General features: G+C 37.1%; 1 protein-coding gene and 1 long non-coding RNA gene across 2 annotated transcripts; one reads left to right on the forward strand and one right to left on the reverse strand.

The window, feature by feature from the left end:
• Positions 1 to 3707: 3707 nt before the first annotated feature.
• Positions 3708 to 4856, forward strand: LOC113274761 (F-box protein At3g07870-like). Its single transcript, XM_026524153.1, has one exon. It carries the CDS (start codon positions 3708 to 3710, stop codon positions 4854 to 4856), a length of 1149 nt encoding a protein of 382 aa, XP_026379938.1.
• A 4279-nt stretch (positions 4857 to 9135) lies between these two features.
• On the reverse strand, positions 9136 to 11375 carry LOC113321879. The gene is made up of 3 exons (XR_003346895.1): positions 11154 to 11375; positions 9819 to 9919; positions 9136 to 9350 (listed from the first exon to the last, which is right to left on the reverse strand). It is a non-coding gene; the product is annotated as an uncharacterized LOC113321879 (long non-coding RNA).
• Between the last annotated feature and the right edge of the window lie 3713 nt (positions 11376 to 15088).

The following is a 15088-nucleotide window of genomic DNA, read 5'->3' on the forward strand; positions in this document are numbered from 1 at the left end:
GAATCTGATTTTGTCCTTGATTCGGTTCGAGTCAGATATCAGACCGTTTATTTTGTTGTTTTGAGTCAGACTGACTCAGACCTAACTCCAGATTTGAATCATTCGAGTCAGGAAATAAAATTCTCCTGACTCATGGGACAAATCTACCGACTCACATATTTTTAAGTCAAATGAGTCGGATCTAATTCAAGAAACAAAGATATTGAGTCAGATCCAGATAAGTCAGGTAGTATTAAAAAAAACAAAGATATTCGAACCCCTGACCTGGAACTAGCACCACTAAAGCTTAGTTTAAATCTTAATTCATGGATGAAAGATGAGATGGTTGCCCTAACTAAGTAGTAAGCTATAGACATAACAAAACAAGCAGTGGCGGAGCCAGGCCACGACAAGGGTGGGCAGTTGCCTACCCTGCTGGGTTGGCTCCCAAGCCTAATTTCCCCAAATTTTCATGAAAAATAAGAAACCCAAGCCTTTTTATGCCTTATTGCCTACCCTTAAAAAATTTTGCCTCCTCGTAGCGAAATTCCTGCCTCCACCCATGAAAACAAGTCAACAATTCTTATGGTTTTAACACCCACTTACCAGTTAAAGGCAACATTATTCCTTAAATTATGTGTCAAGAAAAATGTTATTCCTTAAATAAGCATCGATTTGGCTACATGACCGGCTGAATAACACCTAGTTGACAGCTCCTCTGACGTGTAGGTGAGAGGTTAACGTGGACACTACGTGTAGGTAAGAGGTTAACTTCTATATACATGTTTTACGGTTGAACATTTTTTTTACGGTTAACTTCTGTATACATGTTTTACGGTTGAACATTGATCTCTATGAAATCTTAAGGTCCTTAACTTAAACTATTTGTTATTGTGATCGGAAAAATGGCTTGGTAATTTGCTCACTTATATAATTTAGTTGATTGATGAAGCTTCTGAAATTTTGTCTAAAAATCTAAATATAATGATAAATCAAATCAATTTTGCAGTGGTTTCATAAGGCAGATTTGAGAGTAATAACGAGATAGATGCATAGATAATGAAAACTGTGATTAGGGCTGCACATGGGCGGGTATGGGCGGGTATAAGCTAAAACCAACCTCGCATCCACATATTGTGGGTTTTTTTTTCATAACCAACTCCGCACCCACAAACAGCGGGCGGGTTTTGTTACCCGCCCGCTACGGGTTGGGCGGGTATGGGTTTAAACGGGTTTAAACCCGCTTTATATTCAAGTATTTAGAGTAACTTCTATTCTCCTTGATTAAGTGAGAAAAAAAAACCAAAACCCCCAAAATATTCATATCTAGGAAGTTCACAGATGAAGATTAAGTGTTGAATCTGTTGATTTTTCGATTGTTGTCGATTTCTGGTGAAGATTCGAAGTTGTTGTTGTCGATTTCTGGTGAAGATTTCTGGTAATTGTCGTTCGTATGTGAAGAAGAAGAACTGAGGAGGAAGAAGAGGAGAGGCCGAACAGAGAGAAGAGTGTAGAAAGTGAATGAGGGTTATCAGTTATCCTATCTACTAGTATTAGGGTTTCATAATGGACGACTAGGATTAGTTTTATCTAATGGTATATAATCTGCGGGTTTTTTGGGCGGGTATGGGCGGGTATTAGCTTAAACCAACCTCGCACCCACAGACAGCGGTTTTTTTTTTCATAACCAACCCCGCACCCACAACGGGCGGGTATGGATTAAAAACCCACGGACTTAGCGGGTACGGGTGGGTTTGGGTATCGTGGACGGGTCTTGTGCAGCCCTAACTGTGATCAAATTGAAACACTTCTCCTCCATCCATTTCTGAAACTTTTTCTTTCTACTTCAGTTATTACTAAAACCTTAATGTTTTAAGTAAATAAAGAAACGCAATTAGGGGATATCAAAACTAATTGGGGATAGAGGAAAAAGACAAAAACTGGATCCAAATATCATATCAGGGTCACCCCTTATCTAATTAATTTTTAAATCCTAATCTACTCCTCACTAATCAGATTTAATGGTTAATTAAATTTAGTAAAAATCTTAAGTGTTTGTTAAATGATTAGTGTGTATTTTTATTTGAATTTGGGTGAGTGAGGTGAGAGTAGAGGGAGGAAAAAATATGAGAGGGAACTTTTTTTTGGTGAAAATGGAGGATGATTGTGAAGAGAGAATTGCTGCTAAGAGATTGAAAATTTGATTTTTTTTCTTTGAATCCACTTTACATCTGAAAAAGCTCGGTGCCAGCATGGACGTGGTATGAATACAATGCCGGAAGCATCCATACCGGCATGGTATTCATACCACGTCCATGCCGGCACCGAGCTTATCCCCCATTTTGAAATTCAAGCCGACATGGTATTCATCAAAAAACCATGCCGACATTTGTTGGAAATTTTCATAAATGTTTGCCACTATTCCGTTTTGAATTTTTAATTTCTGGTTTTCAGTCCACTGCCGGCACATTCAGTTAATTCTCAAGCATGTCAGTATTGCTACCGGCATGGTATGTTGCTTGAATTTCTTTGCCGACACATGATGTAAAGTATCCAGAAACTTTAAAAAAAAATCACTTGAGTACCGACATTGATAGATTTCTATCGAGCATACCACATTTAGTTACGACATTGAATGTTAGTCACCAAGCATGCACGCACCATTTTCCGACATGGTCTTCATTAATTCCGGCATGGTCTTCATTACTTCCGGGGATGTAAAAAAAATTATTTCTGATATGGTTTTCATCACTACCGGCATGGTCTTCATCACTTCCGACATAGTCTTCATCACTACCGGCATGGTCTTCATCTATATCGGCATGGTCTTCATCACTTCCGACATGTCTTCATCACTTCCGACATGTCTTCATCACTTCCGGCATGGTCTTCATCACTTCTGAATGTAAAAAAAAAAATCGATTTCAAAGTGAGGAGCCGGCAGAGAAGGAGAAGACAATTAGAAAGGAAGTGAGGAAAATTTAGAATTTGAAAGGGAATGGAGAATATTTAGGTTTCAAGGCCCTAACCTAAAAAGAGATTAATAAGAGGTGAAGATGGAAATGGGAGATATGATTTTAAGTTTTTTGATTTTTATTTTAAGGAAAGGGTATTTTAGTATATTTTCCCCTCAAAAACACCTCTTAGCAGACACTATTGGTTGGGGGAAGTAATTTATATTCCTCAATTAGTTTTAGTATCTCCCAATCGCGCGTTCTAAATAAACACCTCGTGATCCAACAACTCAAAACCTTTTTGTTTTTTTCTCTTTCTCGTGACTTTCTATTTTACAGGTTTTAATCATATATTTATAAATAATTGATCAGTTCTTTGAGTAATAATCCCAAAATGAATTTTTTTATCCGTCTAAGGTCTATAATCAGATACCATAGCAGTATTATTGAAAAGGGAAAGCTGAAGAAAGAAATACGAACTTCAGTTTTTCGTTTTGTTTTTTGTTTGATTATTTGTCATATTTTACATGCTGGAATTGCCGCATCATCGATCATTCGTTCAAAAGACAAATTAGCCCTCCAAGCCAGCTTTGCTGTCATCTTGCTGTTAGATTAAGCGGGCAACTAGGATCTGTAAGTACGGGTTTGACCGTGAGATATTTGGTTGGTTTACGGACCCACTGGAATTAGGTTTCCGAAATCACAAACGATATTGCTAAACATACTACTAGCAATTTGATATTCTCTTTTATATGCAAGCAGCAAACCCTAATCATGGCGGCGGAGAATCTTCCCAGAGACATCCTAGAAAACATATTTTCTCGCTTATTCATCAAATCCACCTTGCAGTGCAAACGAGTATGCAAAACTTGGAGAAGGATCATCGGCAACAATGTAGGTCTCCTTTTCATGTTTGAGAAAACTAGGTTTGGGGGTCGTCTGATACATCTCTGCTACGGAGATCCCAAATACGAAACTAAGATCGAGAAATACTATTCTCTGAACACACTTGAATCATTAGTCCCTAATGTCAATTTAAAGCCCGATTGCATGGTTGGTTCATGCAATGGTTTGGTATGTTATAAAGCGATAGATCATTCAAGAAGTTCTGAAGATAGTCTTGGCTTTATATGTAATAATCCCATAACTGGAGAGGTTGCTTATATTCCTGGATTGGAGAACAAGGGGCGAAGTTTTAAACGTCCCACAGGAGGATTCGGTTACGTTGGTTTAACCAATGAGTATAAGATTGTTCGAATCTACTTCAAGTACTGGGGGGGAATTGTTCAGGTATACACTCTCGGGAGTCACCTTGGATGGAGAGACAAAGGAAATGTCCCTCCCCTGAGTACCCTCTTCTCAGCTAAAGAGCCAGGTGTCTTTGCTAATGGAGCCCTTCACTGGATCAATGGCCGTGACCTGATTTTAGTATTCGGTTTGGCTGATGAGGAATTTTGTTTCATCCCATCCCCTCTTTATATTTATAATAATAACTGGGAATGTTCCAAATTCGAACTCATCCTACTTGGAGGTAACTTATGTGTTGTTCAGAAGGACTATGAATTTATGAATAGACGGCGGCTAGATATATGGGTGTTTAAGAAGAAAGTGACTTGTGATATTAGTACTAGTTGTGGCAAAGCGAAAAGAAAACGACGAGAGAACTACTACGACCAGACATGGAGCTGGAGTAAAGAGTACAGTATAGAATGGGAAGGCCAAGTTTCGTACACGCCGTTTGTCATTACAAAGCTGAATACAATTCTATTGTGGGAAAATGGAACGAGTGATCTTTACTGTTATGATCCTAAGACGTCCATGTTGCAAAAATATTGTGCCGGAGATTGCCCTGATTATGTGTACGTTCAAGCAATACCTCACATGAACAGCCTTGTTTCGTTGAAAGAGATCGGAGAAACTTAATAGAAACGCAAGAAGATATTGCTTGGGTGGACCTCGGGGCTCAGGTACAGAAAGTAGGTCATTTCTTACTTTAGGAATTACTTTTCATAAGCAGTTGTTAGTAGGAATTTGTCTAGTTTTTGAAATTAGTATTACAATATAATTAGATGACTAGCATTCACATATACCAATATAAATCATAATGGACGTGACAATCAAAGGATAAAATTAAATTTCTGAAACCTGAGTTGAACGACAGAAAATGTGATCAGAGGAGAATGCATAGCTCAATTGCTCAGTCTTGTTGCAAAGATGTGTTGGCAACAGAATTAATACAAACGCCTCGATGAATAAAAATTGCGAATCCATTTGTTACTGCTCAACTCGCTTTATTTTATCACAGTAGATACAAGCAACAGACCCATCGTACTCTGCAAGGCATTCTTTACCACCTTGCGGAACTTCCTCTGGCAGTACGATCACCCTATACTGAAGATTGCAACCATCCTCAGTATCTTTAATGTTGTTTTTGATGTCAAGAGCAACAATGATTACTTTTTGCTTGACTCCAATACAAGACTCCATTATGTCTGATCGTACTAATTCTTTTTCGTAAGCATTTTGGCATGGTAATAGCCTGATCACATGAAACCATATAACTATCAAATTATTCAAATCCCTAAGAGTTTTTATTTCTATACTGGATTTTTTCTCGCATGATTATATCTCCGGTGTGGTGAGAGGTAGCAGCCACGGGCAAAAGAAGAAGATTCCTTGTTGGGCCTGTGTATAGAAACCTTCAAGCTTCAACCTAGGATGAAAGAGGCGATAGATTACATAGGGAAACTTAGGCGCAGGCCCAAAAAAAATAATATTTTCATTGTCAGGCCCACAATTAAGTTTAGATACCGTGACATCCATAATTATTTCCGTGACACCCATAATTATATTAAATTATTAGAAATGTCTGCATGACGGATTATGCATCCGCATGACGGGTTATGCATCAGGGATTGGCAATTTGGATATAACATATCTCAAAATCCGCGCCTTGGAATTTTATAAATTTTATATCGTTGGAAATCTTTTTAAGAGAGCTACACAACGAGTACAAATAAGAATATCAAATTTTTGTTTTCACGAAAAAATCGGAGGTGATCATCATTTTAGGCAAAATTTTCGAAAACTTGATACATAACTATTATGCAGCCACCAAAAAAGATGCATAACACATTCTGCAGACGCATAACGAATTATGCAACCATTTTCTCCACTGCATAACAAATAATGCATTTGGATATATATGATGAAGTTGTTTGTAATGTTGATGTGGCGGTGGCCTTTGTGAAAGCCTGCAATTGCAGACCAAGGTAAGCTGAGTTTTAGTGTTGTAATTAAGTTATGTGTTATTATGTTTTTGTAGATAAAATTGGCTTCTGCAATTGAACTTTGGCATATGCATCTTAGGTTGGCCTGTACAATGGATTTAGCCAGATTGCATTAAGTCTAGCTGACTGAACTTAGTATTTCTGGCTCAGTCAATCTAACTGAGTTACATGTAAATCTGACTCACCTGAATCAGTCTTGTAGACTGAGTTAACTCACTGAGTTTCCCTACATTGACCGAGTTCACAGGGTTAACCGATTTAGACTTTAATCATTTTACCAGTTGACTCAACCTTAGACGCTGACTGTTAGTTGACCCGTGACCGTTAGTTTGACCGTTAGAGACCGTTAGTTGACTGAGATGGACTGGACCTTAGTTAATGCGCTTGTCTAGTGAAGTTGGGCTTGTAGCCAGTTTTTCCGATGAACATGAATTGGATCCTTACGGTCTGAGTTAGCCTTTGGCTTCTTCTACAAAGTTGTAGTTATTCACAAGACTTATCTAATGAACCATATAACCAACCCAATTCAATTAGTAAACCTTAGCTATGCTAAAGATAGATAAATAAAAGATGTAGAACCTTAAATGGGCCTAGAATCATAAGAAAGACTTGTATGATTCTTGTGTGAGCCTTTTGGCTAGAATCCTAGACTTCTTGTGTGATTAACAGTTAGTCTTATTCACAACGATCGATTCAAAGGATGAACCGGTGGATCGTGGATCTTGAGGTAGACGTGGCTTGTCATCAAAATAGGTGGGAATACATTTGACTCTTTTGTAATCATTATTTTTTTCTTTTACAAAAGTCTTTGTTTAACAAACTCATGCTTTGTCTGATTGTACATTCCATGCTTTGTTTAGATTGTATTACGATTGTTCTGTTGATTCTTGAAATCTTTCCATGGATTGGAAGGACTTGTAATGTTTTGCTTTTCTTTATGAATTGTTATGGGAAATAAGAATTTCCACCTGTTGTATATAGGATACGCTCCTTCACATTTATACCTACTTTCTTTCGAGCTTTTATGCACATGGCTAGGGCGATACACCGCAATATTATTATTAGGTGCTGGAATTTGGCATTGAATATTATACATTGTTTGACGAAGGAGTTTGTTCCATATACATGATTGTTTATTTCAGTGACTTAGTCGTTATTTAATGTTTGGGAAAACATGTATCGTTTTCCGAATATTATTTATGATTACTTGAAAGTTAAATGTTATTCCTGCTGAGCACCCCTTTTAGGGATGATGTGCTCACCCATTCCCATTTTCAGTTTCAGAGACAAATCAGAGTTGCGCAGCGAAAGCCTCAAGGGCTGATTTCGTTAGTTGATTAACTTTTACTATGTTTATTATATTGCATATTTTATTGGTAAACCAAACGACTATTGTAAATGTATCATTTGAGAGGAGCTCTTGTATATATATCTTTATGAGCGGGACTAGTTTTGGGTTAAGCTTTGTAGCATATTTCTTAATTGAATGTTTAAGTAAATAATTTAGATTTTAGTGTCTCTTATTTAGTTAATCTTTTGGATTAGTCAGCTACTAGCTTAGGGGCGCTACAATATTGGTATCAGAGCTCACTATTAGATCTTCCATGGGAAAAGATAGAAATATCCAGTGCCAGTTAGTGAACTAGATTAGTCTAGAACTGGATTGGGTTTGTGAGATAAATTTTAATCACTAAAAGCTATCAATAATTAAAAAAAATTGTTTGATTGATTTATTTGTTTGTTTGGTTGTTTGTAGATGTAATGAAGTAAAAATTGTAGGGTAAACCAATAATTTCAGTTAATAAAGATTGGAGAATAATTAGTTTAAAATTATGAACATGTACACAATCCAGTATTAGAAAAATAGTGAGATTAGTATTATTGATGAATCTTGAAGGTCACATAGAAACTTATTGAATATCTTGACTTATACATTGTTTGACGAAGGAATTTGTTCCATATACATCATTTATTTCAGTGACTTAGTCGCTATTTAATGTTTGGGAAAACATGTATCGTTTTCCGAATATTGCTTATGATTACTTGAAAGTTAAATGTTATTCATGTTGGGCACCCCTTTTAGGGATGATGTGCTCACCCATTCCCACTTTCAGTTTCAGAGACAGATTAGAGTTGCGCAGCGAAAGCCTCAAGGGTTGATTTCGTTAGTTGATTAACTTTTACTATGTTTATTATATTGCATATTGTATTTGTAAACCAAACGACTATTGTATATATATCATTTGAGAGGAGTTCTTGTATATATATTTCTGAGCGGGACTAGTTTTGGGTTAAGTTTTGTAGCAGATTTCTTAATTGAATGTTTAAATAAATGATTTAGATTTTAGTGCCTCTTATTTAGTTAATATCTTGGATTAGTCATCTACTAGCTTAGGGGGCGTTACACCAAGGTTAGATTTTGGGAAGATTGTTGGCCGTTCGACGGAGATATGAAGTCTGAATTCCCTAATATCTACAACAAAGACTAATGGAAATCAAAAAAATAAGTCTGTCAGAAAAACACTTAAAATCACTAAAAATGACTGCTTTTGGGAGCCCTTGAATTGTAGTCTTATTTCTCAAAAAGACTGTTTCTGAGATTCTTTTTAATCTTTTAAATTAGGACTATCTTCATCAGTCTATCAATTAGTTCTAACAGACACAGTCATTTCGCTAATCTTATATTAAAAACCATAAAAGTTGATCTACAGTTTTGGGAAGTCTTACATCTGGGATGAATAATTTCATAAAAGCTGATTCGTTTGAGCCCCAGTCTAACTGGTATTTCTGACTGAACCTATTAGAGAAAATATGATTCATCTGAATCGTCTGACTTATTTCTGACTGAACCTTTAAGATTAGATCATTTCATACACTGATCAACACATTCACCATTCAATTCAAATTTGAAATTTGTTGTACAATAATTAACTCAATTCACATGTGAATCAAGCTGACACTTTGGTCAAAACCGCAAAAAGCTCTACACAACTACTGTATTCACACCATTTTAAGTTCTTTAAGATGTTTTTTCTTACAATCGGTGGAAATCAACCTACAAACAATGAAATAAGCTAAAACCAGCAAAAAGATGAACTGAGTTGCCCAACTGATCGGAATAGTGTACCTGCAGCAAAATAAATTTGGGCATTAGAAGTTTAATAACAAATTTCTGGCAGCATAGTATGACTGGTTCTGAATAACAAGCAATTATCTAACAGCTGACTTATAGTTAATCTTCCTCGGACAAATGAAACTCGAGTAGTGGGAAAATGATTATGCCAGACACTAATACATTTACACTCACAACTAATATAGCTGGCAATATCTAGGCTCAGAAGAAAATTATGCCAGACCCGCCAGTATAATTGAACAAATGCTAAGCAACTAAAACACACATGTAAATTCATACATATTCTACCAGCATCAAGTAACCTGATCTCCAACGCATTGTAGACTTCAAGTAAATTCTTGTCAATTAATTTGTATGTTAAGTTTGTTCTTGTGAAGAACATGCTCACTGAAATTTATGCACACTAAAAACTGAATCAAGATTTATGCCAACACAATAAAAAAGAAAAAGGAGAAAGCATACCTCAAGCAATGCACAAATAGTTACAGGATCCTCAATTGTGAGTCTATGGCTTTCACATTCAATCCTGTGCCTGATCCAGGTTAACGATGTTCCTAACTGATCTGCAACAACACCAAAGAGAAAAAATGAATAAATATTAGAGTAAGATATGCAAAGACATCACAAGTTGTAATTATAAGCCTTGAAAAGAAAACAAAAGGGGTTTTTGAGTTTACCCCCTTAACAAATTAGTGATGTAGCTTTCCCCCTTATTTTTTAATATTAGTAACTTACCCCCCTAAATCTTAAATTCTACCAAAAATTTCCTTAAATTGTAAGTGTGATGCACTTCATGTGTACTTTTTTCGATTCTTCCCTCACGCGTAAACACCAAAAGGTGATACAACTTCGTGGTTTGACCTAATCAAACCAATATTTAAAGAGTTTTGTTTGTCGAAATCATTGTTTTATTTTTTACTCGGTTACTTCTTTTGATTGGGTATTCGTTTTACAGAGAATTTCGGATTGAGTATTCGTTTTACAGAGAATTTCGAAATTCTAATAGACTTCAAATTGATTCTTTAGGTCAAACGAATTAATTACCGCCTGCTTTTCTGTTTTATATCCAACTGATGAGAAACTAATTTCTCGTGATCTTTTTCCACAAAGTTTCTGATTGTAATTTCAATGCTTGATCAATTATAAAGTTGAGCTAAATAAGTGCACATGGGTAATATAGCGGATGTTTGGGAAAAGTTTAGAAGGAAGTAAAGAATACTTCTTTTTTGAAGGAAGAAACAGAATACTAACATAGTTGATTTACCACCATTAAATGGATTTCGTTTCAGCATGAGATGTTTGTCCTTTTTGGTTTGTACATGTGAGAGCAAAACTAGTGCTTATAGAATATATACACACACTAGCAAGTCGCGCATACGACATAAGGACATTTTTGGCAGAGTTTTAGACTTAAGAGGATAAGTTACTAATATTAGTAAATTAGGGGACAAAACTACATCACTAATTCGTTTAGGAGGGAAAACTCAAAAACCCCAAAACAAAAAGTTCCAAGTGCTTCAGTCTTCGTATGGGTATGTATAAGCCTGACAACAAAAAGGTTACATGAAATACGCAGTCAGGCACAAAACAAGTTGCTCAGTCAGGTCATAAATTCCACCACTTTTAGAAATGTAGTTATAGACATAAAGAAACCAACTCACCGGTCCAGACCCATAACTTGCATCAATCAGTAACAACACAAATCGACATACTTTGCTGCATCGATCGGGTCACTAAAGGAAGAGCCTAACATCAGATATGTACACCAAAAAAGATTAACTAGAATGTAAATCGAACCTTACTGCATCCAGATTAGCTTCACCAACCAACACCTCGACATCCTTTAAAGAAAATTGACACCCTTGAGTAACCACATCCCCATCAACAACTCTGCAACTACACTCATTTGCCACATATGCAAAGAAAAAGTTATTCTCATTAAAGGTGTCTGCTCAAATAGCCAAGAAACAATGCCTAGTACTTCTGAAACCACTCTTGTTAATTAAAGATTTTAACAAGTATGAAAGGCGGAATTTGTTGGCGCAATGCGAAAATGTGATGGGTTTATGGAAATGAATTTAGGAAGAGAGGTTGGTTAATTGAAAGGTGAGGCTTATATTAATATGAAAATGAAAATATTACAAGAGGCTTGTGTAGCAACTTTGGCTTACACTAGTTGTTTACAAAGAGGCACTTTGGCTCTTACTCTAAACTCTAGTTCTCACTCTTACTACTTACTCACTCACTTGAGTTGTGGATGACCACAAAGGCCAACATTTGCTTCTATTTATAATACTTCATGACCAACTACTAAGAATACTCTAGACTTGGAAATCTCTAGAGCTAATTGACCTAGATCATTCTAGAGAAAGAATTCTCTATATACACATGATGAAAAATGTCTTAGAAGACTCTAGAATGGGCTTGCACTCTTTTTATCTTAGAAGAGTCTAGATATCTCTAGACTGGGCCTATGCATTGAGATAAGCCCATGGGAGTTATAGTTAGCTATATAGATAATTCTAGATTTACCCATCACAATTATCAAATGTTTTTAACACCCCCTCTTAATTGTGATGTTGAGCTTATCTCTAAAATGATTGAATTTATCCACCGTGACTGCTTTTGTGAAAATGTCCGCATTTTGTTCTTGCGTCGGACAGAATTGGAGCTCGATTTCCTTGTTCTCTACTAACTCTCTGATGAAGTGATGTCGTAGCTCTATATGCTTCGTCCGTCCGTGGAACACTGGATTTTTTGTCATTGCAATTGTAGACATATTGTCACAGTAGATAGTTGTTGGTTCTTTTTGCTTTTGTTGTAGGTCGGTCATTATTCTTCTTAACCATACCGCTTCACATGCTGCACTTGTTGATGCTATGTACTCTGCTTCGGCTGAAGATAATGCCACCGTGCTTTGCTTTTTAGAACTCCAAGAGATAACTTTTGTTCCCATACAGAAAACATAGCCTGATGTGCTCTTTCGGTCTTCAATAGAACCTGCCCAATCGCTATTTGTGAAGCCAATTAAATCATTATCTTTTTCTCTTGTATACTTGATGCCAAAATCCTTCGTTCCCTTGATATACCGAAGAATTCTCTTTGCGGCTGCATAGTGTAACTTGCTTGGCTCGCTCATAAACCGAGAAACAATACTGGTTGCATTGACGATGTCTGGTCTTGTATTTGTTAAGTAGATCAGTGAGCCGACTAGACTTCTGAATAAGGTTGGATCAACTTTTGTCGCTCCATCATTTCTTACCAATTTCTCATTGGTACCCATTGGAGTTGCAATTGGTTTGCAATCCATCATGTTGAACCTTTTCACTAAGTCTTCCGCATATTTTTCTTGAGAAATGAATATTTCTTCTGGAGATTGTTTTACTTGAATCCCAAGAAAATATCGCATAAGTCCTAAGTCTGTCATCTCATATTCTTTCATCATCTCCTTCTTAAATTTTTCTGCCATGTCTTGTTTTGTGCTGGCGTAAATTAAATCATCAACGTAGAGGCAAACGATTAGGAAATCCGTACCTTGTTTTCTTATGTAGAGGGATGGCTCACTTGGACTTTTCTCGAATCCATTATCTCGGAAGTACTTGTCGATTTTGCTGTTCCATGCACGCGGTGCTTGCTTCAGACCATAAAGTGCTTTGCGGAGACGATAAACCATTTTTTCGTTTCCTTTTCGGACATATCCTTGAGGTTGTTCGACATAAACCTCTTCTTCAAGTTCTCCGTTTAGAAACGCCGACTTTACGTCCAATTGGTAGACTTTCATTTTTAGTTGAGCTGCCAAAGCTAACACCATCCGGATTGTTTCCATGCGAGCGACTGGGGCGAATGTTTCGTTGTAGTCGATTCCTGGTTGCTGTGAATATCCTTTTGCAACTAGCCTTGCCTTGTGCTTCTGAATCGAACCATCTTCGTTGTATTTTGTCTTGTAGACCCATTTCAGACCAATTATTTCTTTGTCATTTGGCTGATTAACAAGCTCCCATGTCTTATTTTTATCGATTACTCGCATTTCTTCATCCATAGCATATCTCCATTTTTCTTCCTTCGCCGCTTCCTCATATTTTTGAGGCTCTAGTGCTATAAATGCACAATTAGATATATCATATATATCTCTTAGGGAACGCACCTTTCTTGGTGGGGCACTTGCACTTGATTCTGATGAACTTGGACTTTGTCGTGTTGGACTAGGAGATCTCGGGCTTGCTGGTGGAGTACTTTCTTCCTGGCGTGGCTTATCTGGCTCATCTTCAATGAGTAGTGGTAACTCGTGGTTGTCTGGTTCATCATTCCAATCCCAAGCTTTGAATTCATCGAAGATAACATCTCTTGAAATCACTAGTTCCTTTGTTTCTGGCTTTAAAAGTCTATAGGCTTTAGACTCTTCGCTGTATCCGATGAATATTAACTTTTCTCCTTTTTCATCGAATTTTTCTCTATGTTGGGATGGAATATGTGAGTATGCTACGCAACCAAAAATTCTGAAAGAAGTTACCTCGGGCTTTTTCTTATGCCACGCCTCGTATGGAGTTTTGTTGTGAACCGCTTTTGTTGGAGAGCGATTAAGGATGTAGACTGCTGTGTTGACTGCTTCCGCCCAGTAGGTGTTGGGTAGCTTCCTTGCCTTTAGCATACTGCGAGCCATTTCCACGACCGTACGATTTTTCCTTTCCGCGACACCGTTTTGTTGTGGAGTGTATCGGACAGTGAGCTCCTTTTTAATTCCATTTTCTTTGCAGTAGTTGATAAACTCTTTTGAAGTAAATTCTCCACCACGGTATGTACGGAAGACTTTCAATTGATGGCCACTTTGCTTCTCTGCCAGCGCCTTGAATTCTAGGAATTTAGTGAATGCCTCGGACTTTTGCTCGAGAATGTACACCCACATCATTCTGGTATAATCGTCCACGAATAAGAGAAAATATCTTCTGTTGTTGAGTGAAGTTGTTCTTGTCGGACCGCAGATATCAGCGTGCACCAATTCGAGGGGCCTTCTTGCTCTCCACGATGTCTTGGTAAATGGAAGTCTGTGAAACTTCCCAAGAATACAACCTTCACATACTTTATCTCCACCGTCGATATTGGGAAGACCAATTACCATGCCTTTTGATTTCAGAACCTTTAAGGATCTGTAGTTGAGATGCCCGTATCTCAAATGCCATAGCTTTCCTTCGTCAATATGGTTGGTACTCATTGCACAATTTTCAATTGATGGCATAGATAAGGGAAAGACAAAATTTCCTGACATTTTTACTTTTGCCACCAATTGCTTGTTAATTTTATCATAAATTGTGCATTCTCCGTCTTCGAAATGTAGTGAGTACCCCTTTCTTATAAGTTGTCCAACACTTAATAAATTTTGAGCTAGGCCAGGAACATAAAGAACATCAGATATGTATCGAGTTTTACCTGACCTTGTACGTACGGATATGACTCCTCTTCCTTCAACATTCTGGAACTTTCCATCTCCGAGCTTGACCGGTGGAATCTCTTGCTCCTCCAATTTTACGAAATATTCTTTGTTTCCAGTCATATGGCTGCTGCATCCGCTGTCGACATACCATATACCTTGCGCTTCTTGTTGCGAGGTGAGGCAGGAATAAAATACTTGATTTTGAGAATCATTTTTCTCGGAATAGTTGGCTTCATTATTTTTAAGCCAACAATCTTTTTCCATGTGATTTAAGTTATCACATTTGGTGCACTTGTACTTGCAA

Source organism: Papaver somniferum, chromosome 1 (assembly GCF_003573695.1).
Source record: "Papaver somniferum cultivar HN1 chromosome 1, ASM357369v1, whole genome shotgun sequence".
Lineage (NCBI taxonomy): Eukaryota > Viridiplantae > Streptophyta > Magnoliopsida > Ranunculales > Papaveraceae > Papaver > Papaver somniferum.